Below are 25,052 nucleotides of genomic sequence, written 5' to 3' on the forward strand. Positions count from 1 at the left end.
TGGGGGAAATATTTCTTGATTTGTGTAGGGCCATTGTCAGTTTAAAGGTGCAGGAGTCCCAGATGCTGTTTGTTCCAGCCCTAAGTTCAATCGCAGCAAGGTTGAGTGTCTTGTCTGTGCTGGTGGATTATTAACAGAGGTTATTGGTCTCCATGGCAAAATGATTGCAATGAACGTAATCTTATTTATGAGGGTGCAGAAAAAAAAAAAGAAGACTTCGGGTCAGGGAGAATGTATAAATGTCCATCGCCATCGAGGTTCTGCTATATTTGAGAAGCTGAAGCGAACTCCAAGGACACAGTTCACAGGCTGATTTTGCTTCTCCGCTCCAAAGTTCGGATTGATCTGGGGACAATTATTACGCCTCTGCGGCGGATAACTCAGAAGAGAGCCTGTGAAGGAGGCATCGAGGGGGCTCATATCGAGACCTGCATCCTACCTCCCCGGCATGTGCACTGCGAGGTGTGCCAAGTGCCTGGGCAGCACCCTCATTCCCCTCGCTGTGGCTGGCTTCCTGGCTCACCTCCTGCTATTTTTCCCTGGAGGAAAAGTGATAGACAACAATGACCACCTTTCTGACGAGGTCTGGTATTTTGGAGGAATATTAGGAAGCGGGGTCTTGGTGAGTAAGGAAACCTTAAAATCTCCCCAAAGGAGATTTTCCTCTCCATCCTTTTAAAATTGGGTACTTACTGAACAGGAAGAGATTTAGTTGCTAACGAAAGCCCAAGCATCGCATGATGAAAAGTGAGCACTTTAATCTTTTCCCTTCCCCATTGGGACTTGCCAGAGACACGTGCACTAAATTGACTAAGTAATGAAATCCCCAAGCTTAGGCTGGCAGCTCCCATGGGTCAGTTGACTTCCCTGAACCAAACTGAGAGCCGCATAATATCTTTAACAAGATAATGCTGCGGTGCTGGGTTGAGGAGGTTGGGGAAGGAGCACACATTTTCTAGTTAATCGATTGACTAAAACCCACCAAGAGAAGGAGGTGTCTGTGGGTTCCTCTTCCACTCTTGTGCTAATGATTTCTTTACCCCTTGTTTCCAATAGCAGTTGGGGACCTCTGGTTTAGAGAGAGAGAGAGATTCATGTTTCATGACAACTGAGGACAAGTTTCTTATCCCTGTCCTAACCCACCATGTAAATGGAAACTTGGGGTGTCGTATCTTGACATCTTGCCTTGGAGCTGCAGTTAGGCCAAACAGAACCTAAAGACCCCATAATACTTGTCTACCCACCAGCCAGGCTCCGTTAGCTCTTGCCATCCTCTTTGGTCACCGAGTCCCACGTTGCGGATGTGGTTCCTCACACAGGCAGGCAGGCAGGCTCGGGCCCCCTTTCACATGCCAGACCAGACCCACCCTGAGATGCTTCTTTTGCCGGTAGATGATCTTCCCTGCGCTGGTGTTCTTGGGCCTGAAGAACAATGACTGCTGCACGTGCTGTGGCAATGAGAGCTGTGGGAAGCGCTTTGCGGTGAGTTTCGGGGGGGGGGAGGGAGATGGGGCGGCCACCAGAACTGCTCTGGGGCGCACTGCCTCCTTGCGCTGGACATTGTGGGGATGAGTTACCGGCCGCAGGCAGGACTCTGGGGGCAGCTGGTACAGGAATGAAGGTGGGATTCTTGCTGGTGCAAAATAACAATAATCATAAAAATTTAAAACCATAGCCCTCCTACTTATAGGGTATGAGTACCATTTAAAATGTTACAAACAGGCAGGGATATCAGAGTTGGAAAGTTGCAGTGATGCCATATAAGGAATGCATGCTCGGAAGGCAGAGATGGGGGCTGTGACTCTCCCTCTGCCACTTCGAAGCCCTGAGACCTTGGGCAAGTCATTTCCCTTCTCTGGCTCTGCATTGTCTCACCTGTAAAGGGGAGCTGGGACAGGATAACAGATGGTAACCTCCTCTCCACAATAGCCCCCTAAACTCTCCATCCACACCGCTGCCTGCTTCACTGCTTCAGAGGCTCAGCACTTCCCTACCTGTACCTGGATTTTGCCTCTGGCCTTCTGTTTCCTTTCTTGTTTCCTGCAGCCATCCATCTTTAGTGGGCAAGCTAGAGAAACTAGGCTTCACCATTCCAAGCTGGAGTGGGAAGAAGGCTGGGAGTGGGGTTGGGTTCCATTTCCACAACTGGGGTGCCCTCTGCCTTCCTCTGTTCATCTATAAGATGAGGAAGTTGGACTAGATCAGAATGTCCCAAGTACAGACAAGCTCTGCTAGTACACAGATGTGCTCTATCTTCCAATAACATAGAAAGTTAATTTTGATTCTCCTTCAGTCCTCTCGATTCTATCAAGAAAACTCTTATTTTGATGGAAATGTCTGTACTATTTCTAATCCTTTGTAACCTCCCTTTCTACCAAGTTTCCAGCTCCAGGAATGCAAGAAACATTAACTAGAAATTCAATAATATTTTGTTTATGTGTGTTAATGATTCTACTTTTTCATTCATAGAGGTGATATAAATGAATAAAATAGAGAGTTGACGTACAGAAAAATATTGAGTTCAGGTACATTGACGTGGCCAAAATGAAGAAGGCTGAACTGGAATTACTGGCTGGATGATGAGTAAGACCAGCTCCTGCTCTAATTTCCCAAGATTCAATTGTCCATCTAAGAGAACCCCAATGATGAATTATACACTCTTACCTTAACCTCTTAAAGGTAAAGGTGTAGCGATCTGTCCTGAAACAGAATCATCTCTAACATTTCCTTCTCATCACTATTTGCTCAGTCAATTAAAAAATATCTATTGACTACATATGAAGGGCTGAGGCTCGTGCACCGCAAATACAATGATGCTTTTCCATGTGAGATCGAGGATCATTCAAAGAGAATGTTCTCACCTTTTTAACACCATCAAGCATTGGTTATTATAGCAACGTTTAAAATCATCATTTACAAAGAGATGTAAAAATCAACCACAATTCATTTGATACAATTATGTAACATGTGATGTATATAATGATATTTTACTATACTTAATTATAAAGGAAAGGAATAAATATGTAACTCATTTTCTCTTTGAAATGTAATCCCACTATACCTTGTGGATTTGGGGGCAATAGGTTGGAAATAAGAATTTGAAAAAAATTAGCAATTAAGAAAGTTGGATGAATTGCTTAGAAATCTAACAGCTCATTCCCTGGTGCTGAGTAGAAGTCTGAAGATTAGCCAGTATAAAACCAGGGTTTTTGTTTGTTTATTTCTTTTGTTTTTAGGTTTATACATAACCAAAGTGAGATGCGAAACAATATTCAAAGTATTGTGCCAAGAGTGTTTTTAAATTAGATTTATGTGAAGTCCAAGAGGAAGGCAGAAAAGTCACATTTTTACAAGCACCGTTGAGTCAATACAATCTGAAACATTTGGTCTGCCCAATTCAAGTTGTCTGATTGGGTTTCCTCACCCTACGGGGGGGCATCTGCCCTTGGTGTGGGTAGAGGATGACTCCTCCCAGCCACTGGCTGACCGTCCACAAGGGCAGTGCCCGTCAGAGGACCAGCTCTGCCAGCTGGAAACCAAGACACAGCCAGAGCTGCCCTGTACCAGGGGCAACCACACTCTAGGGGGCGAGCAGAACGATTTCTTGTTTGGGGTTGATTTGTTTGTTAGTCAGCTGCCAACTTTTAAAAGTAGAGAGATTTCACAAAAAATATCTAGATATCTTACTTCTTTTTCGAAAAACAAAAAATTAACCTGTTACTCCTGGGCCTCTATTTTGGCACAAAAACAGCCTGCACTGGGCATGACTGAGCTCTTCACCCACCCCTAAGGGCCACTGGATTCATGCCCCTGCTTTAGAGCCAAGTTTCCTTAATGTCCTGAGGTTCTGGAGCAATCATCAGTTTCTAAAGAAAGGTATTTACAAACATTTTGTCAGACAAAAAGAAAAAAAGCTGTAGCATAATTTGATCGGTACTATAATGCTAAAGACTTGAATTAGTTTTCCAAAGGCTCACAGCCTTCCCCTCCGGGTGTTTAAGGAACACTGGGCTTCTGAGGAACGTGGTGTAAGAAATCCTGTGGGTAGAAAGGTCTGTGAGGCAGGAACAGACTAGGCCAAGGGCTGCTGAGCTAAATCCTGTGGCTGTCTTCACAGCTTTGCTCTCCATCATTTGTTTCCTGGCCTCTCTCTCTCCTCTCTTCTTTGCTGCATCTTTCTGGAATATTCCCCAGAAGTCAGCTGCATTATTCTCTTCCCTTCCCTTGGGTAGTTAAACCAGGACACATGAATCAATAGTGGAAGCAGGATGTGATGGCTGTAGAGATAAAGCAAGACAATGAGCTGGAAAAAAAAAAATCTTGAGGTCACCCAATTGATAGTTTCATAGTGAAACTAAAAAATAGAGGCAAACTCTCCTCTGAGGCAGAGCAAGACTGAAATCCAGTCCCAGGGATCTGCAATCTTTTAAATAAATTAGGGTAAATGAGAGTTGAGAAAAGGGAGCCCTGGGGCAAAAGCTATGAGAGGAGGGTAACTTCCAAGGTGGGCTTTGGAAACCCTGGCCTGGGTTTGTGGTTAGGTCTCAAACTCGTTCTCCAAAACTGGAGGTGCCCTAGCTGCTGATCTGTGGTTGGTCAGGGTCTCCTGCCCTCTAATCCTTAAAAAGAAAAAAAAAAAAAATTTGACATCTCAGGGTTGATTAATTTTATCAACTCTTTCGTGTTAAGTATGTTCTTTAATAAGAGCCTTTAGAAGACCTTGACCTTGACTCAAAAGAGTGTCTCTAATAATGAGCCTGATAAAGGAGATATTTAGGGATAGGCTGGCATTTCAGCATCCTGAAAGTATGTCAGGCAAAGGCCTCCCCACCCCCATCCACAGGCAGGGCCAGATGGTTGACAGACCTGTTCTGAAGGAAGATCTTGGTTAGGTCATAAATCAGTCTATTCACTGTAGAGTCAGCACTTCTCCCCATGACCAGCTCGGCTCGCCAGTGCCCCTTAGGGATGCCTTCTGCGTAAGCACTTCTGCCATCAGTACTTCCTGAGGCCAAGAGCACTGGTGCTGACAGCCGCCTCTGCATTCCTTGGAAGGACAGCCCGTTTGAGGGGGATTTAAGAAAGACACTTCTTTTGAAATAATAGATTATCTTAAAAGGAGAAATAATGTATGAAACCCTATTTCTTCAGTAAAGGTTTTCTATGCTTCAAAATCCTCTGCTGTAAAATGGACCGTGGCAGTTGCTACCTTTCGTAAGGACATTGCAAGAGTGGGGGAAGAGGTTGCAAGCCTTAGCGTGCAGGGCAGGGGAGAGTAGTACCAAGTGCCTGGGGTACTGAGAACACATAGGTCCTCGATAAATGCTTGTTGGATGAATGAAGTAAATGAACGCTCTGGGAGGATTTCAGGTGATTTCCGTACTTTATCAGTCTCAATTCTCACAATAGCCCCTAATGAGTTAGGCGTTAAACTTCTCGTTTCATAAATAAGGAAACTGAAGCTCTTGCAAGTTGAGTTTCTGACCACCACACCCACGACGCCCCAGTCTGTCTTCCGGGCTTCCCAAGACTGAGGCAGAAAATACAGGAGGACATTCACGTTTAAGCGAGAAAACACTTCAAGTAGTATCTATGTACCTCTTAGAAAACTTGCTGAGAGGAACCTTCATGCCCACCAGAGATGTTTCCCCAACATGTTGCCACTACCCAAGCCTCAAAATACCATGTCTCCGAACCACCCACCCTTCCCCCCTTCTCAGCCCCCCGCCCCTCCTCCCTCTGCTTCAGCTGACATAAGTACACGCCACGGACCAGGGCAGAGGTGGGATCTCGTCCCACATAGTCTGCCTCCAGAGCCCAGTAGAGGGGGAGGCCTTAAAGCTGACACATGGTGAATTCGAGAGCATCTTCTTCCGTTTCAAGGGAAGTATTTACAGCACATACATTAACACACATTTCTTTAGAAATACAAACTGAACATGTGTGCTGAGCAACCATGAGATAGTCAGCCTGTTTACTTTTATTTTTCTCCCCAGAGCTATACTCTCTGTATTTCTGGAAGGTTAAAGTATGTGAGGCTATGATTATTAAAGCATTATAATATAATAATGACATTTGTCAAGTGCTTGTTAATGTCATGGGAAATTATCCAAATCTTGGAAATAGGCAAAAGAGATTTCTGGGTATCCCCACGGTGAAGTACCAGGCATTATCTAAGAGCCTACCCCACCTGGGGGTTATCTGATTTGCTAGACAATGTGTACATTTGATTCCCTATTTCCTATTTTTGATTAGCTATCTTACATATTATGATCTCTAGGAGACAGGTAGTTATTATCGAGGCTTATCTTACAGAAGAAGAAATGGAGATCTTAGAAAGATGACCTTCCCAAGGTCATGAGGAAGGAACCAGGACTCAAACCCAGATCTGTCTGCCTGTATCCCATGCCCTTGACCACTACACTACACAGTAGTGTCCCCCTTTACTACTTATTCATTTAGAATAGGGAAAACATGTCCATAGTACAAAAACTACAACGGAAGCCACACATTCCTGACTCCAAAGTCTAGCAACGCCCTTCCCCAGAGGTTACCAGTGTTTCCAATTATTGTGTCTCTTTCCAGAAATATTCCAGGCCTTTTGCCTGTTTAGTTTAAAAAACACCAACTTGAAGCATCTGCTCCCTAACATATTCAACTTGATTTCAATAACTTCTCTTTTAACATGAAAAATTTTGTATCATGAAACCCATGATAAATGGAATGGACTTCATCTGATTTTAAGATTGATAATATCTCAGAGTAGTAAATTTAGCAATTTTTTAAAGACTTCTGAACACGAAATGACTTAAAACAAAGTGACATAAAGTGTACCTTGCTTCATGTAGGTCATCCATTCTGGAAAAGTTATGAAAAATTATTTGGAGTATTTTTTTTTATTTCAAGGTGAGATATTTCAAATGTGAATACAAAAACAAAACATACTACCTGTAGCTTTATGAAATTGTAACCTGATGCCATATTTTCTTCAGAAAGTTTTGTAAAGAAATAAAACCTTATTGCTTCAGTTGAGGGTCACTGTCTTGCCCTCCTCTGTCATACATCTCTCCCTCCTGTGGGTAACTGTAATCAGGGAAGCAGTACAGACCATAACCAACTGTTTTTTTTAACTTTTACTACCAAAAATCAATCTTCCAAATGTTCTAGACTGTACTGTCCAATACAGGAGCCACTATCCACATGTGGCTATTGAGCATATGGAATGTGGCCAATCAAAATTGAGATGTACTAATTTCGTTCTTTTACATGTAGCTAGGGGCAGGACGGGAATAAAGGTGCAGACCTACTAGAGAATGGACTTGAGGACATGGGGAGGGGGAAGGGTAAGCTGGGACGAAGTGAGAGAGTGGCATGGACATATATACACTACCAAATGTAAAATAGATAGCTAGTGGGAAGCAGCCGCATAGCACAGGGAGATCAGCTGGTGCTTTGTGACCACCTAGAGGGGTGGGATAGGGAGGGTGGGAGGGAGGGAGACGCAACAGAGAGGAGATGGGATATATGTGTGTGTGTGGCTGATTCACTATGTTTGTAAAGCAGAAACTAGCATACCATTGTGAAGCAATTATACTGCAATAAAGATGTTATAAATAAATAAATAAATATAAATTAATTAATTAAACAAAATTTTTTTTTTAAATTGAGATGTACCTGGGACTTCCCTCGCGGTCCAGTGGTTAAGACTCTGCGCTTCCACTGCAGGGGGCGCGGGTTCAATCTCTGGTCGGGGAACTAAGATCCTGCATGCTGTGAGGCTTGGCCACAAAAAATAAAAGAAAAATTGAGATGTACCATAAGTATAAAACACATACCAGATTTCAAAGAATTGGTACAAAAGAAGAATGTAAAATATCTCATTAGTAGTTTTTATATTGATTACCTGTTGAAATGATATGTTGGATATGCTGAGTTAAAGAAAATATATTATCAAAATTAATCTCATTTTTTTAAACCTTTTAAGAAGTGCTACTAGAAAATTTTAAATTATGTATATGGCTCACATTATATTTCAGTTGGACAGTGTTGGGATAGAGGTGCTTACAAGGGGGACTCTTCAATAAAGGGGAAAATTATCTCATTGCTATTTTATATTAACCTGGTTTTTCATTTACTCAGACTTGCCTAAAATGAGGACTGTTTGCATTGTGCTCACTTTTTGTGTCTGTAAACATTTGCCTGTTGAAATGTTCCAGGAATGATATCTAAAATCCTCCACTCATCTCACACAGCAGGAATAGCACAAGACAGATTTCTCCTCTCATTACCAGCCAGTGGATGATGAAATCTGGAGTTGTTTTAGTCGAAGGGACCTTCTAGAACCACCCACCCCTTTCTTCTGTTTACCTCCAGAAACCCAGGCCAGGGAGGCAGGGGCCTGGGTGACTCAGGAGGCCGGGACCCTGGTTTCCTCAGACTACCAAACTGCCTTCCTGGAAACGTGACCTTTCTTTTCTATTACAGCAATTTTAGATACTCTTCCATTCTTAATAATCAATAGTTTCATGATTCCTGACTAATAATTAGAACTCAAAATCAGAAGGTCAAATATGCAGAAAGATATTTTTTTCCTTATCTGTCATTTTATTTCTATGAGAGAACCAACATCATTCACAGAGAAATTTGCAAATGACAGAATATCTGGTGCTAGTGGCAGTGTGTTTTGTGTGTGTGTGTGTGTATTTGAAGAGGTGGTAGGTACAAGATCCTAGACTGGGAGGGAGACCCAGTTCTTTTTTTTGTTTTTTGTTTTTTTTGAAGTATAGTTGCTGTACAATATTATATGTTACAGGTGTACAATATAGTGATTCATAATTTTTAAAGGTTATACTCCATTTATAGTTACTATAAAATTTTGGCTATATTCTCCGTGTTGTCCAATATATCCTTGTAGCATGTTTTATACCTAATAGTTCGTACCTCTTATCCTCCACCCCTATGTTGCCCCTTCCCCCGAGACCCCAGTTCTTAATCTAGTTCAGCCACCTTCTAGATGTGTGATTTGAGAAAGTCACAAAAGCATTTGGAAACAAGTGGCCATGGACTGATCCTAGTTCCACCACTTTACTCTTTGTTTGACTTAGAGCAATTGTCTTTATTTCTAGTAGTCTCAGTTTCCTGTCTGGAAAATGTAGATAATCACACCCACCTCACAGGTTTGTTGAGAAGATTAAATGAGATAATACATCTAAGGCTGTCACAGAATGAAGCTCTTTGCATTATCTAGAAAGTGAGATGATTGCACTAGAAGGTTTTTGAGATCGTCATTTTTGTGAAAACATAATTATGAGAATATTTAACCATTTATTTAGTGGAAATTCTGGCTTTTGAAGACTTTTAAGCAATTTTAAGATGAGAGACCCTTCCTTCATAGAATCTTCTTTTTTAATTGAGACAATCCAATCCATCCCAAGGACCACATGTCAAAAATGTTTCCAGACCACTCAGAGCTTCACTCTGAAAGGATAAGAGGTAAAACATTAGGAAAAACTGACCTGAGCGTCAGCTTCCAATTGCTCTACTGGAACGTTCTGGCCATTCCTAGATTAATACCAGCTGTGTCTAACTAAACAGCAAGTTGATTGGAGCATGGAGGTAGCTCAGAGACAGAGAAGTAGCTAGATAAGCTCTCTTTAAATTGGAGCAGCATCTCCCCAAGTGTGTCGTTGCAAGGGCTCAAGGGAAGAAGTTATAGGCTCCTATGAGATCAGAAAACTCTGCAAATTACAATACATACCCAAATATAAGGTGAAACTTTGTATGAAACCACCTCTTATTTTCCCAGAAAGCAGTTTCAAAAAAAGTTCTTTGACTAACGTGAATATATGCAAAAGCGTTCTGTGATATATGCATATTTTAAATCACATGTATAAAATATAAAATAATTTTAATATATTGATTTTGAAATATTACTCCTCCCCTCTCATTTATTTTAAAATGTTTTCATGGTTTTTTTTGTTTTGTCTTGTTTTTAATTATTTATTTATTTATTATTATTTATTTATTATTTATTTTTGGCTGTGTTGGGTCCTCGTTTCTGTGCGAGGGCTTTCTCTAGTTGCGGCAAGCGGGGGCCACTCTTCATCGCAATGCGCGGGCCTCTCACTACTGCGGCCTCTCTTGTTGCGGAGCACAGACTCCAGACGCACAGGCTCAGTAGTTGTGGCGCACGGGCCTAGTTGCTCCACGGCATGTGGGATCTTCCCAGACCAGGGCTCGAACCCGTGTCCCCTGCATTGGCAGGCAGACTCTCAACCACTGCGCCACCAGGGAAGCCCTGTTTTCATGTTTTTTAACCTTAATGTCTTTGCTCCCACTAAAGACACCATTGGAGCCATCAAAAGTTTCCCACAGCACACCTTTTTTTCCATTTAATGACATTTTTGTATCCATGTATGATGCTGTCAGGGGAAATTTCACTGTTAGTCATAAATATCAATTCAGATAAGACGAAGACAGTATTCAGACATCCCTCTTGCAAGTATATATTAATGATCCTCACAATTGTAAACACTAAACATACTTATATTAGAATGCCCTTTGAAAGGCTTGTTAACTATAATATCTGGAACTAGGAATTGTGAGGTCAACTTTCCTAGAATAATTAGCAAATCTGTGTTAAGAAGGAAATGTATAAATAATTCTGTCATCCAACAGTAATTGGGTTGTTTCTGACTAATGTCTTTCCCATACAATACTTGTTTGTTCAAATTTGAGGAAATGTCCTGTTACCTGATGGATGAAATAAGGGCACAGCTCTAAAGCAAGTCCCTCACTTCTGAGGGATAATTTGAGAGCTAATAATTTTCCTAACATTCCAGTATACATGTATATCCCCTTCTTGGAGCTTCATACATATTAGCATATCACAAAGATTCTTAGAAGTACAAGAGGAATGAAACCTATTTAACTTTATACAATTCAACAATTTCTAAAATTATTCAACAAGACATCCTTTGGAAAAGAGATTGCCTGTTCTAACATGATAAATTGACTCAAATTTTTATTTACTTCTGACCTAGATTATATTCACAATGTTCTTGATGGTGGGAATGGGTTTAGGATACCCTAGGCATAAAAATTAAGAGGAAAATCTAAATAATGTGTTATGAACTTTAGCCATTGAAAATATCCAATAAGTAGTTATCCAGTGCCTTTGATAAGCTGGGGAGGAAAAAAAAAAAAACCAAACTGTTGGTGGTAGGGGTGGAGTAATGTCCTAACTATCTTCAAATAACCCACTGTCCATGGCTTCAAGGAGTCTGTCCTCTGGTTGGGGAAGACAGACACAAACAGCTATGCAGTAATGCCTTATATATACTGTGCTGTGATGGGAGTTGATACATTCTAGAGCCCTGGAGGTGGGAGATATGGATGCTGAAAACTTGGCCTCTGTACACCAGTGCCAAATTGAATCTCTGAGACAGAGTTTTGGGTGAAGTAGAAAAGAATAGCTTTATTGCTTTGCCTGGCAAAGGGGAACACAGCAGGCTCATGCCCTGAAAAACTGTGTCCCAACCCAGGAGGATTTGGTGAGGAGTTTTATAGCAATGGTTCAAGGGTAGCTTTGCTGATAAGGATCAGGGTGTGTGCAGGGCCTGAACTTCTTTAATCTGGTCTCAAGTGGTCTCCTGATGAGTTTCTCAAGGTTATCAAACTGTGACCTTCTCTGGAATGAAGAATGCTAACATCTTCCATTTGTTGGGGGTTTTAATTCTATAAAGAGCTCAAAGATATTATTACGTGTATCCTTTGAGATGGAACCAGGACCCTGCCCCAAGGCTGAATTATTGTTTCTTGGCTGTTCCTCCCTTGTCTCTGCATCCCCTCCATTCCCTGATTAGCAACTGTTCAAATCTGCTCTTTGGGATTCTGGGAAGGTCATGGAGACTAGAGTCTGTTCCCTACAAACAAGAAACAGGGACATGGAAAGGCTTCCATGCCCAGGAACTCCACAGGGTCTTGTTCTGTTTCAATATGAAGAAGGGAATGGTCAGTTCTACATGGGAAGTCAGACACGGTGCATGGAGCCAGAGCTCAGTCTTGGAAAGTTGCACCAAAAATACATTTATAGGGACTTCCCTGGTGGCGCAGTGGTTAAGAATCCGCCTGCCAAGGCAGGCGACACAGGTTCGAGCCCTGGTCCAGGAAGATCCCACATGCCGCGGAGCAACTAAGCCCATGTGCCACAACTACTGAGCCTGCCTGCCACAACTACTGAAGTCCATGTGCCTAGAGCCCGTGCTCGACAACAAAGAGAAGCCACCACAATGAGAAGCCCATGCACCTCAACGAGGAGTAGCCCCTGCTGGCTGCAACTAGAGAGACAGCGCGCACACTGCAACGAGGACCCAACGCAGCCAAAAATAAATAGATAAATAAATAAATTTTCAAAAAAACACATTTATATTTGATATGACATATGATATGAATACGAATCCCAGCTAAATAGATTACACAGATTCCAGTTGCCCAGGCACAGTTAGATCCTCTCTACACTCTAACCCCACCCTCAAACCCTCAAATATATACTGTAAAAAGATTGATAGTAATACAGGGAAGGGGAAAGAGGAAGTAACTGACATTTAACTTGGGTTATCACATCTAATTTAGGTAGGCTTTATCATGCCCATTTTATAGATGAGAAACTAAGAGCCAGTCATCACACAGAGAAAAGTAGCAAAACTGAGATTTGAGACTGGGTTCTGCTGACTTTTAAACTCTTGTACTTTGCACTACACCTTCATGTCCCAAAGCAATAGAGGTGATCATTTGCCACCTCTATTTACAGAATTATTAATGTTTCCACACTACTCTTTAATTACTGTTTAGAATGGACATTGCCTCTCTAGGCCCTTTTTTTTTTTATCTCTAAGATGGAGTTAGCCTGGATGGGCTCCAGGATTGTTTCTGCCTTTTATATTCTATATTCTGTCTTGATTTTATAATTTAAAAAAAAAAAGATGTAGTACAATCTATTTTTCACTAATTAATCTCTGTCATATAAAAATATTTAAAAGAACTGGAATCGTTGGGCTTGTGTAACCCAAAGAAGAGAAAACGCACAGAGGGTGGAAGGGGTGGAGAGATGTCATATAGAAAATATTTTTGTGTAAGATATAAAATATCTTCAGATATTTTAAATGTTGCTACCTCATGGAAGAGAGGTTGGACTTAATCTTTTTGAACTCAAGGAATGTAACTAGGACTGATGAGGAGAAATTCTAGACTTCTACCCTTTCTCATAAGCAGAACCTTCCTGCCACATGAGGCCCCACTGTGACTTAGCCTCAGTGAGATAATTGGACCACAGAACTGAATATCACTTCCCATTCTAAGATTCTTTGATTCTGTGATAGACTGGTCTTCCATATTAGGCCTGTGAAGGACAATCTGTTCTTAACAAGGTTAAAAATCCTGGTTCAAAGGTATCAAACCATAACTAGCACTTGAGTCATCAATGAATAGGTGAAAAAGATGGGGATGGGGGTGGAGAAAGGGACATGAGACACCAAAATTCATTCTAGGAGACCCCACAGACCCCATTTCCAGTAAAAACTGGCTGCATACCCCATAACTTCCCCATATTCACCATGCTCAATGACAGGCCAGTTGGGCGTGCTGTGTGTAATCTCTGGATACCTTAAGAACCTGACGGTCTCTCTCCTTCTCTTTCAGATGTTCACCTCCACAATATTTGCTGTGGTTGGAGTCTTGGGTGCCGGATACTCATTTATCATCTCAGCTGTCTCAATCAACAAGGGTCCAAAATGCCTCATGGTCAATAATAGCACGTGGGGCTATCCCTTCCTGGACGGGTAAGGTACACCCTTCAATGCTCGCATGTCACCATTGGGGGCACCAGCAGGTAAAGTCCCACGGGGGATACAGCTCAAGGTCCGCCATCTTCAGTTTACAAGTCTCAGGCATGTTGCTCCTTTGAGGCAGAGCTGGAGTTGTGGGGTGAAGTTACACAAGATCTCACCTCTAGGTGCTCTTTTGACAGACACCAGGAGAAATAATGGAAGAGGGCACCTCAGTTGACCTGAGAGAAGGAGGTTGGTGGTGTCACCACTTGCATTCAAACATTTATTAGCATCAACATGAGGCAACTAATAATATTAATAAACAGAGAGCAGTGCCTTCCATTGAAAATCTTATAATAGAAAACGAGAATGATTACTCATTAACAGAGCTCAAAGGCTTTCACTAATACCCCAAATGATGGATAACTAAACAATCTCCTAAGGTGCAGATTTATGGAAAACGACCTTGAAAACACTGTAGGTTCTTCATGAGAGTTATTGTTAATAGAACTCATTAAAGTAACACTTCATATTTTCACGGTACTTTGTAGTTTATAAAGAACTTTTTTAAAAATAAATTTATAATTTAATCTCCACAACAACGTCAAGAGGTAGTAACTCCCCACCGAGGCAGGCTGAATAAGTGTGATGTGCTCCAAGTCTCACAATTAGTGGGCAGCAGAGACAGGGAGCAAACTCACGTCTTCTAACTTCGAGTATTATTAGTCTTTTTATATTACACATCCTTCTGCCCCTAGACCGCACTGCTCAAGGCAGTAGACAGTTGCCATACGTGTCTACTTAAACTTAAATTCACGGAAATGAAATAAAGTTTAAAATTCCTCAGTCACACTAGCCATATTTCAAGCACTCCGTAGCTGCACACGGCTATTAGGGACAAAATTGAGCATCATTAGATAGGGCTGCACTAGACGCTAACTTCCAAGGGGGCTGGGACAATCTCTGTTTTGTTCATCATTATGGACAATAGCACAGGGAGTGACATATCTAGGTGGTCGGGAATTAGAGTTGATGGGTCCTCCTGTACACAGAGGATGGGGCCATGCCTAAAAAAATCTGACACCGATTATTTAAGTCAGACCCCTATTTATTAATGTATAGTGAGAGACTACAGAACCTCGAGAGCAGGCTTCAGATGGAGGAGATGGAGGAGGCTGGTTCTGTATGACACCAGGTCTCAGTTTGCCCACAAGTGTTTCACCTAAAATATCATCCCCACGCTTCTCTGTAGTTAAACAGGAGTACAAGCGCTCTAATGTCCTCATATCACATGCAGTGATTGCCATGGGTGTTTATTTTACTGTGGAAAGCCCTCTCCTCTTACAGAGGACCGCTGTGGGCTTGGCTTGCTTGAGCACAGCATTCAGACAGCATAAGGTTGAGCCACCTCCTGAGGTCCCTCCCCCGACGGTTCCCTCTCCCCCACCCAGGGGTGTGACTGTGAAGCTACCTGTTATGTCTCCTTTCAAGGACCCTTTGCTAGTATTTCTATCCACAGCGTCAGTGCAGTATTAAACCTGTTTTCTATTTATTCTGTAATGTGAACGCTACTCCCCTTGATGGACTTAAAATCAATTTGAATAAATCTATGTCCAAAACAAAGGAGAAAGAAACACAAGGCATGCCAAGTAACACCCCAAGGCAGTACAATGGTCTTATATTGTTCTGACATGAGGGCCTCACACCCTCCCCTGGCACACTCACACCTGCTTGGGGGAGGACAGGAAACCACTTTTTTTTTTTTTTAATTTCTTTCTTTTTTTTTTAGTTGAAGTATAGTTGATTTACAATGTTGTATCAATTTCTGGTATACAGCAAAGCAATTCAGTTATACATACATATACATTCTTTTTCATATTCTTTTCCATTATGGTTTATTACAGGATATTGAATATAGTTCCCTGTGCTATACAGTAGGACCTTGTTATTTACCCCTTCTCTATATAATAGTTTCATCTGCTAACCCCAAACACCCAATCCATCCCTCTCCCGGCCCACCCCCACTTGGCAACCACAAGTCGTTCTTTATATCTGTGAATCTGTTTCTGTTTCATAGATACGTTCATTTGTGTCATATTTTAGATTCCACATATAAGTGATAGCATATGATATTTGTCTTTCTCTTTCTGACTTAGTTCGCTTAGTATGATAACCTCTAGGTCCATCCATGTTGCTGCAAATGGCATCATTTCATTCTTTTTTATGGCTAATATTCCATTGTATATATGTACCATATCTTCTTTATCCATTCATCTATCGATGGACATTTAGGTTGAGGAAACCACTTTCCAAAGCCCTCTGCATCTGTCCTCCTGCTGAAGCAGGTTTGCATTCACATCAGACCCATGTATCACACGTTACTCTGTGATAGATGCTTTCATATGTGTTGTTTTATCTACTCCTCACAACAGCAACTAACCCATCCATTAACAGGTGTCAGATTAGAGCGCTTTAATAACAAACACAGAATAAACTGTGCAGGAAAGCAGGAACATTTCAGAATTCTCCACCCATCCTCTGTTCACTGTTGGGCTTTGATAGTTATCTGAAGGGGAAAGGTTTGTGTATCTAGACATCTGCAGAGTGGCTTCAAACCATAGTATGATCAAAAATGGCTGCATAGGGGTTTATTACAAAATCATATATATTATACTTTCTAGGTGATTTATAAGATAAGAATGATTTTGACTATTCGTGCTCTTTCCCATCATGCCCTGACTCTAGAATTTAATCCCACATAAAATGCAAGTCCACTCTTGGTGTGAAATAGGCCACGACTGCTACAGGAAGGGCTTTCAGGAGGATGGGTCCAGGCAGGGTGTCTCACCGCACCCTCTGTCACCTGGCGGGCTTTCCTCAGCTTGCCATTCTCCCTACATCCCATGTCCTGTCTTCCTTTATGATCTTATCTCCCACTGCCAGCTCCAAACCTCCCCTCCAACTGCAGAAGCTCATCTTGAGTTTCTTACAACAATCCTTGCACCCTGTGTTGCTTGGTGTTTTCAGTTAACAACGTGCCTTCACCCACAGTGTTTCATCTGATCCTCACAAAAAGCGTTCCTTCAGAGGTAATTCAGCTGAGGCCCGGAGAGGAGAACTGACTTGCCCAAAGGAATACTGTTCCTAATGATGGAAGCTCGAATCCAAGTTTTCTGACTTCAAGTCACAATGCTTTTTCTAGAGCACAGTTTATACTGACTTGCACTATCTGATTTTTGTAGAGTCCCTCTCGAAAAGCTCAGTGGCCTCTGTCTCCAATCTTTTTTACTATCACAGGGACTCTTCTTATCCATCGGATCCCAGTGTGTAATCATCACAGGAGTTGTTGTTGTAGCTGCAAGTGTAACATTCATACACAGCTACTTAGTGAGTGAAAAGAAATAATCACTTGTATGAGACCAAAGAAGAGGACTCAGGACAGTTTCCCTTATCACCAAATGGCAGTGGCAGCATCTCTCCCTTCTCCTCCTCTTCCTCCTTCCCCTCCTCCTCCACCACCTCCTCCTCGTTTTTCTCCTCCTCCTCCTTCTAATGATTAATGGCTGAGTGCTTTTGCATGCATTATCTCACCTAATCTTCCTAATAAATCTCAGAAGATTTCTTATCCCTACAGTAGAAAAATACAGTTCAAAAAGTTAATTCGCCCAGGGCTTCACAGCTAATGATTAGTAGGAGAATTAAAAAAACAAAAGCACTTGACAGGACCTTACTTTGTGCTTTGAAGCCTGTCCCAAACATGGAGCACAGAAGGACAGACATGATCCCTGCCCCAGTGAGTATGTGGTAAGTTAGGGTGACGACAGGGAACAGACCCTCACTTGCCGAAAGGGGGAAATGGAGGCGTGCGAGGGAAACTTCTGGGAGGAGGTGACATGGGCTGGTTTTGGAAGATACACAGAACTGTGCCTTCCAGAGAGGATGGGAAGCACGTTTCAGGCAGAGAGAAGAGAAAGTCCTGAGGCAACTTCGAAAAGGGCCCACATGCTCAGAGAATGTCTGTTCGCTGAGTGGCCGGAAGCTCAGGGTGAATGTTGGGGGTGGTGAAGAGGGACCCACAGGATGCGGGTGATTGAGAGGCAGGTAGACCTTCAAGACGTCGGGGAACAGCAGAGGACTTCAAGCAGGACAAGCCACGACCATTTGGGAGTTTCAGGACGGTCATGATGGTAGCGACGTGCAGGATGAATGGAAGGTCTCAGTAACTGAACGAGGGAGCAAGGTCGGAGATTAGAGTAACAATCCAGATAAAATCCTGACCATCTCCAAGGCAGCGGAATTGGGGCTCAAAAGGAGAGAAATGTCAGAGACTGTCTGAGATGGAATCATCAGGATTAGGTATGAGGAGAAAGAGGGAAGTTTATCAAGGTGGATTCTGAGGTTTCCAGCTTGGGACACAAAAATCAGGACTCTTCAAGTCCGTAGAATTTAGTTCTGTTTTCCTTAAAAATGTTTGTTGGCGCTCATTTTAAAGGAACAAAGACAGTTAACTTTTTCTGTCATGGGAACCATACTAAAGAGGCATCCTAGAAGGGAAAAGAAATCTGGGACATTTTGAGATACACCCTCTTGGCTTCCTTTGAAGTAGGACCTCCTCCCAAACAAGGTCTTCCTTTCTGAGACAATTGGCTACCTCTACCTTGACCCTGAGCTGCTAAAAGGGAAGCAGCTTGCACAGGGCATGGGGACAGCTGCGGGAGGGAATGCAGGAGGCAAGGCCAAAGACAATCAGCAGCGGGAGAGAGACAAGCAACACAGCCAAGCACAGCACTGCCCGGTCAGGCTGCAGCCCTCCCTGCTCCCTGGGGAAGGAATTCAGGGGTGAGGAGAGGGCTCTCTCATTAAGCACAGAACTGACACCATTCAGTGTTCTGCCTGGCCTTTCAGTTAAGACTATCTGCAGCTGCTCTTCAATGATTACTTATTAGCAAGAAACCCCATACACTGCTGCAAGCACACTCCCCAGAGCTGAAAGCCACATGGATGGGGTGAGATGGCATGGCAGCAACCTGTTCTCAGCTTTCATGAAGCAGGAAACCCCCAGAGATGTTAAGATCTGGCTTTGCCCTTGGCCCGACTTGACTTAGGGTCCAGTTCCACCTCTGCCACATACCAGTGGTGTGATCTTGGGTGATGCGTTCACCTTTCAGCTCTTTCTCTGTGAAATGGGGTGGCAGCAAGATCTACCTCACAGGTTCAGGCAAGAATGAAATAACATGATGTACATAATGTACCATTACTGCCACGTAGCACTTGCCAAACATTCAATGTTATGATTCATTTTTATGAATATAGCATCGCTGTGAATAGAATTTATTATGATGCATCAGAACTTTCTAAAATGTTATGCTTTTATGATAATTTTGTGATTAATTTCAATATTTTCAACCAGTCGCATGAAGGTTCAAAGAGAATAATTTCTTTATTATGGTATAGGAAAACTTTGATTGACATACTATTAGAGATAACTATACACACTATTAGAGATGTGTTGTGTAAATCAAATTTCATAAATTAATCGTATTTTAATTATTCTAAAGGGATAAAATTACTCAAATACAGGGAACGTGTGTAACGATTAAGAGCACCGGCTTTGGAGTCAGACAGAAGGAAGATCAAATCCAGGCACTTACATTCTCTAGCCTCAGCTTTTTTTTTTACACTTTCTAAATACTTAATGTCTTTTTTTTAGCAGTACATTTCTTGTAATTGAAGTATAGTTGATGTACAATATTACACAAGTTACAGGTGTACAATGTAGTGATTCACAGTTTTTAAAGGTTATACTCCATTTATAGTTATTATAAAATATTGGCTATATTCCCTGTGTTGTCCAATATATCCTGTAGCTTATTTTATACCTAATTGTTTGTACCTCTTAATCCCCTCCCCCATGTTGCCCCTCCCCCCTCAACTTCTTAATCTGTGTATATGTTCATTCATTCAGTGAATATTTCCTGGGGCATTGTTCAAGAAAAGTAGCACCTCCTCGTAGGATTGGGAGGGATGACGGAACGCAGCTAGCCCAGCGCCCAGAAATCATGGGCAGGACCCCATACATGAAAGCTGCTCATTTACTGAACACTCCCTGTGCTGGAACTGGGGACAGAGATGGGGGACATGGTCTCTACCCTTGTGGATGTATAGTCACAAAGAGAAGACAGACAAGTGGACAGATGAGGACAGCTCAGGGTCCGGGGCACTGTGTACCAGAAGGAACCAGAGGGCTGGGAAGCACAGAAGGGGTACCACAGCCAGCTGGGGGCAGGAGGAGCATCAGGGGGTCTGTCTCAGAGGAGGAGGTGGCACCTGAGTTACCCAGGCAAAGCCCTCGGGCTCCCCGGCTCCTTCCTTCAGCTGCCTTTGTTGCTGGCAAGAAGTGAGTTGTATGAAATCCATGATGTTCTACTCTGAGGTTGATGGAATTACTGCATCTCAGGTGGGACCGCCCTTCACAGTGATGAGATTCAGTGGGTTTAAACTGCCTCAGCTCTCCTCATGTCACAGAATGTGGAAGCGTGATTAGCCTGCAGATCCATGAAAAATTAGGGCCCTCTCTCACCTGGGGTTGGAGGGTTGGACACAGCAATCATTTCCGGGGATCTGAGACTCTCAGAACCTGAGAGTTTGGGGGGAAAGAAGAAGGGCCTGTGGAACAGCTATCCGTGAGGGTTTGTAAGGGGTGAGGCAGCAGTTGGAGTGAAACTGAGAGCATTTCTGCACCCAAACTCAATCCTTGCTTCCAAATTCCCCCGTGAGCGGTTCATCAATATCACCACCAGGGGGTGGTGTCGTCCCACCAGTGGACAAACTCTTCAGCCGAGGGTCCAAACTGGGGACTGTCAATTACTTCACCTTAGGATCTTTTCTTTATAAAATGTGCCTGGAAAATATTGTCTTTTTATAACCTCTTATAATCAGCAAGTTGAAAAATTGTAAAGGTAGGAAGGACTACATGGAAAAAAACAGAATGGCAAAATGAGTGTTTTAAAAATAACATAATGGGGGCTTCCCTGGTGGCGCAGTGGTTGAGAATCCGCCTGCCAATCTTCCCGGACACGGGTTGGAGCCCTGGTCCGGGAAGATCCCACATGCCGCAGAGCAACTAAGCCCGTGTGCCACAACTACTGAGCCCACGTGCCACAACTACTGAAGCCCACGTGCCTAGAGCCTGTGCTCCGCAACAAGAGAAGCCACCGCAGTAAGAAGCCCGTGCACCGCAACGAAGAGTAGCCCCCACTTGCCTCAACTAGAGAAAGCCCGCACGCAGCAACGAAGACCCAACGCAGCCAAAAATAAATTAATAAATAAATTTTAAAAATAATAGTAACATAATGAAAAGAAGTTTTATACAGCAGTACATAGGTATATTATCTCAGTGAAATTTCACAATTGTGAGGTTGTTCTCAGCCCATTTTATAGATGAAGAAACTGATGTGAAGGCCAGGGGGTGGGGCGGTGGAAGGTGACTTGTGTGAGGAATACACAGCCAGTGAGAGGAATGCTTCGATTCAAACCCAGGTCCATCTGAATCCGAAATACCAGCCTTTTTCCTTTAGACCAGACTGTTAGGGTTTATTGAAAACTTACTATATGCTAGGCACTGTTCTAAGTGCTTTACTCGTGTTAACTCATTTAATCCTCACTTTAATTTAATCCTTATTTAACCCTATGATTTGATATTGTTATTCCCATTTTACAGAGAGATACACAAGTCACCCAGCCAGTGAGATGCTAGAACCTGTATTCTCATGGGAAGGTGAATCAATGTGATAAACAATGTTTTATTTTATTTTATTTTATTTTTATTTTTTGTAAATTTATTTATTTTATTTATTTTTGGCTGTGTTAGGTCTTCGTTTCTGTGCGAGGGCTTTCTCTAGTTGTGGCAAGCGGGGGCCACTCTTCATCGCCGTGCACGGGCCTCTCACTATCGCGGCCTCTCTTGTTGCGGAGCACAGGCTCCAGACGCGCAGGCTCAGTAGTTGTGGCTCACGGGCCTAGTTGCTCCGCGGCATGTGGGATCCTCCCAGACCAGGGCTCGAACCCGTGTCCCCTGCATTAGCAGGCAGATTCTCAACCACTGCGCCACCAGGGAAGCCCCAACAATGTATTATTTTTAAATCAAGAGCAAAAGTCTCATTCTTTCCTTTACCCCTTCTGCTCTACTAAACTCTGGGGCATCTTCCATCATTTCAAAGATTTTTCAAAATCTTAATACAGAATGTATCTCAAATAAATGTGTACTGATGCACTGGAGAAATCATCAGAGACAGATCGTCAAAATGATCTAAAAGCAATGAGGTGGATATTACTTTAGCAGTCAGATGGAGAGTTTCCTATTGAGGCCTTGAAAGGAGAGAGGACGCATAAAGGAAGAAGGAGAGACCAATTTGCAGCTTTAAGAATGTGAGAAGGAATATAAAGATGCAGAGATTTTACCCGCTTTACCCTCATTGTTGTCTTAAAGATACCACACTTCACATTTCTCCTTCAAGGCACAATGCCCTTGATATTGCAGTGGACTCCTAATGTATATATTTTACAAATATATTGCAGTTTCTCCTATTTCAAAGTTTTTATAAAATGTGTATTAAGGCAGCAGATTATTTCTTCCTTTTAGTTATTAATTAACTCTTTTTGCAGGTGGAATCCCTACATCTTCACAAAAATATAGCTGAGTCAGTTCACAATTTGGCTAGAAGCAGGCCTTAAAAGAATCAAGCTCTTCCCTTTAACTATATGACACAATTGTACTTTACATGGCTTCACACGGCCACTAGACGTGACAGATAATTTATCAGAAGTCCAAAAGGTCCCTAAGGACAATAGTAGGATAAAGGCCGTGAACATTTGTGAGATTCTGCTCCTGGAGTGTCTTCATTTTCATTGCCCCTTAATGGATATTAAACTTACCCATTCTCCTGGTCAGCTCATAAAAATCACTCTGTCACTCAGTAGCTGTGTGAGCTGGGGTAAGTCACTTAACAACTCTGTGCCTCAATGTTCTCATTTGTGAAATGGAAGAAAAGAACCATAAAGTTTCTATGAGAAATAAAGGAGTGAATATGTGTTAAATGTTCAGAACAGGGTCTGGCACCATAGTCTATACTCAATAAAATTGTTAGGTATTGTTTTTAAAAGTGTTGTTATTATGGGATTTTTTTTTTTTTCTCATGGAGCTTATATCTTGGAGAGATAGTATTGCAAAAGAAGAATCGTTATGGTGACTTTCTAGCCTAGGGTATTGCACACTTTTTACCAACATCTCCTTTCTCCCCCATGTCCCCGACAGAAATTACCTCAGGGACAGTGACCTATGGAGCCAGTGCCAAAAGCCTGACAACGTGATTCCCTGGCATCTGACCCTCTTCTCCATCCTGCTGATCATAGGGGCGGTTCAGATACTTATCTGTGCCATCCAGGTGATCAACGGCCTCCTGGGGACCCTGTGTGGAGACTGCCAGTGCTGTGGCTGCTGTCAGGTGAGTTGGGGTCTTTGTCCTTCCTTCTCGGCACGCAGGAGGCCAAGTCAGGCCACCAGCGCTAACGGGATGAGGGGGTGGAAAGGGTGACGGTGACCGCAGGAAACCAGAGCCAGGCTGGAAAGTCCAGGCAGCCCCTCTAGCAGCTGAGGGAAGTTCTGCTCTCGGTGATGCTAACGTACCCAGGCTGAAGCTGACCGAAGTTTTCAGTCTTACCCCTACTCCATATACATATAGAAGTTTATGATGATGTTTACATGAAGATCCCCACAGGAAGTGGACATCTGTTGTAGGCACATATTGTCAGGAATACGCATCACGGTCTGTCCCCAAATGTTTTATTTCCTAAATAGATCTAGAAGTGGGTTAAAGTTGTCGAGTAATATATTGAAGGGTATTTTCTTTCCCTTGGAAAAGATATAGAAGAGAAAAATCATTCTTAAGTGCAAAAAATAAAATGAAATCATTTTGGGATTTACTCTCCAAATAAGACTGTAAATTATCAACAATATGAAAAATAAAAATAAACCTATGGATAGTAGGACAAGGTGATTATTTCAACTCCTGAACAAGCCAGATCAGTCAATTATTCATACACATAAAGTTATTTTAAAGCACAGGTTGAAGTATGAGGAAAAAACTTAAATAGAACTTGAGAGTTGGGGACTTCCCTGGTGGTCCAGTGGTTAAGACTCCATGCTTCCACTGCAGGGTGCACGGGTTTGATCCCTGGTCGGGGAACTAAGATCCCACATGCCAAGCAGCACAGCCAAGAAAAAAAGCATCCATGTTAATAACAGAAGGCTCAGTACATTGTACTGACTGTTATTTCCTTAAGAGGATGGAAATCCGTGTGACAGCATAGCTTTAAGGAAAGGAACACAGTCTCTGGGTTCCACCTCCCCAGGTTCTCTACTTATGAACTCCTGGCTCCTCTACTTATTAACTGTGGCTTCAGATACATCACTTGAGCCCCATGTGCCACTTATCAAAATTAATTTTAATAATAAAATGATGGAAAATAAAATGAAGTTTCCACACCTATAGCCTAAGCACAAGTTAAGTAACAGATTAAAACTCTGAAACAGAGTCAGAAAACATTCAGTAGGTAACCAATAAGGGGTAGGAGTAATCAGGAATAAGAGGGGTGATGGGGAGGGGAAAGGGAAGGGAGGAGAAAGCAAAAAAAAAAAAAAATGATGTTGTAATTAATTAACTCTTTCTACCTTCCAGGGAGATGGACCAGTCTAAACCTCCATGATTAGCTGCTCTAACTTAATGGTGTGTGAGAAGATACATCAACCTTATTCTTCTCTTCTTGGGATTGCCAATTCCTATCTGCTTCCTAACTGACAAAGCTTAGGGAAGCCAGAGTTATTCCTTCTCCTTTCCAACCCGGTCAGCTCAACTTAGAATCTTATGTTAGTTTCAAATAAAAAATAGTTTGGCCACTTAAGTAATATTTATGAATCTTTCAAATTAGCTTCCTCTTAGAATCGAAGGGCAAGTTCAAAGCAAATATTTCATAATTTTTTCTTTAAGAGTGAAAAATGTATAAGGTCACATGTACTGCCACACTGCTTCTTTGTATATAGAGGTGTTGATATCTTTGGTAGTTTTACAGAAGTCAAAGGAAGAAAGCACATTGAAAATGAGAAGCTAAGACCAATTTTTATTTTTAAGATTTGTGGGAAAAAAGAATGACTGATGGATCATAAATAAT

General features: G+C 42.3%; 1 protein-coding gene across 1 annotated transcript; it reads left to right on the top strand.

Moving 5' to 3' along the window:
• The first annotated feature begins 256 nt into the window (after positions 1-256).
• On the top strand, positions 257-24,785 carry TM4SF4 (transmembrane 4 L six family member 4). Its single transcript, XM_082459691.1, has 5 exons — positions 257-622; positions 1,393-1,482; positions 13,699-13,838; positions 23,140-23,329; positions 24,563-24,785. Exons 1-5 carry the CDS (start codon positions 449-451, stop codon positions 24,578-24,580), a joined length of 612 nt encoding a protein of 203 aa, XP_082315817.1. The 5' UTR covers positions 257-448; the 3' UTR covers positions 24,581-24,785.
• Positions 24,786-25,052: the final 267 nt, after the last annotated feature.

Source organism: Balaenoptera physalus (genome assembly GCF_965194825.1).
Source record: "Balaenoptera physalus genome assembly, chromosome: 4".
Classification (NCBI taxonomy): Eukaryota; Metazoa; Chordata; class Mammalia; order Artiodactyla; family Balaenopteridae; genus Balaenoptera; species Balaenoptera physalus.

Coding starts and splice junctions, on each gene's coding strand:
- TM4SF4 (XM_082459691.1), top strand. CDS start 449: ATGTGCACTGCGAGGTGTGCCAAGTGCCTGGGCAGCACCCTCATTCCC. Junction 1,483..13,698: donor GCTGTGGGAAGCGCTTTGCG/GTGAGTTTCGGG, acceptor CTTCTCTTTCAG/ATGTTCACCTCCACAATATT. Junction 13,839..23,139: donor GGCTATCCCTTCCTGGACGG/GTAAGGTACACC, acceptor TGTCCCCGACAG/AAATTACCTCAGGGACAGTG.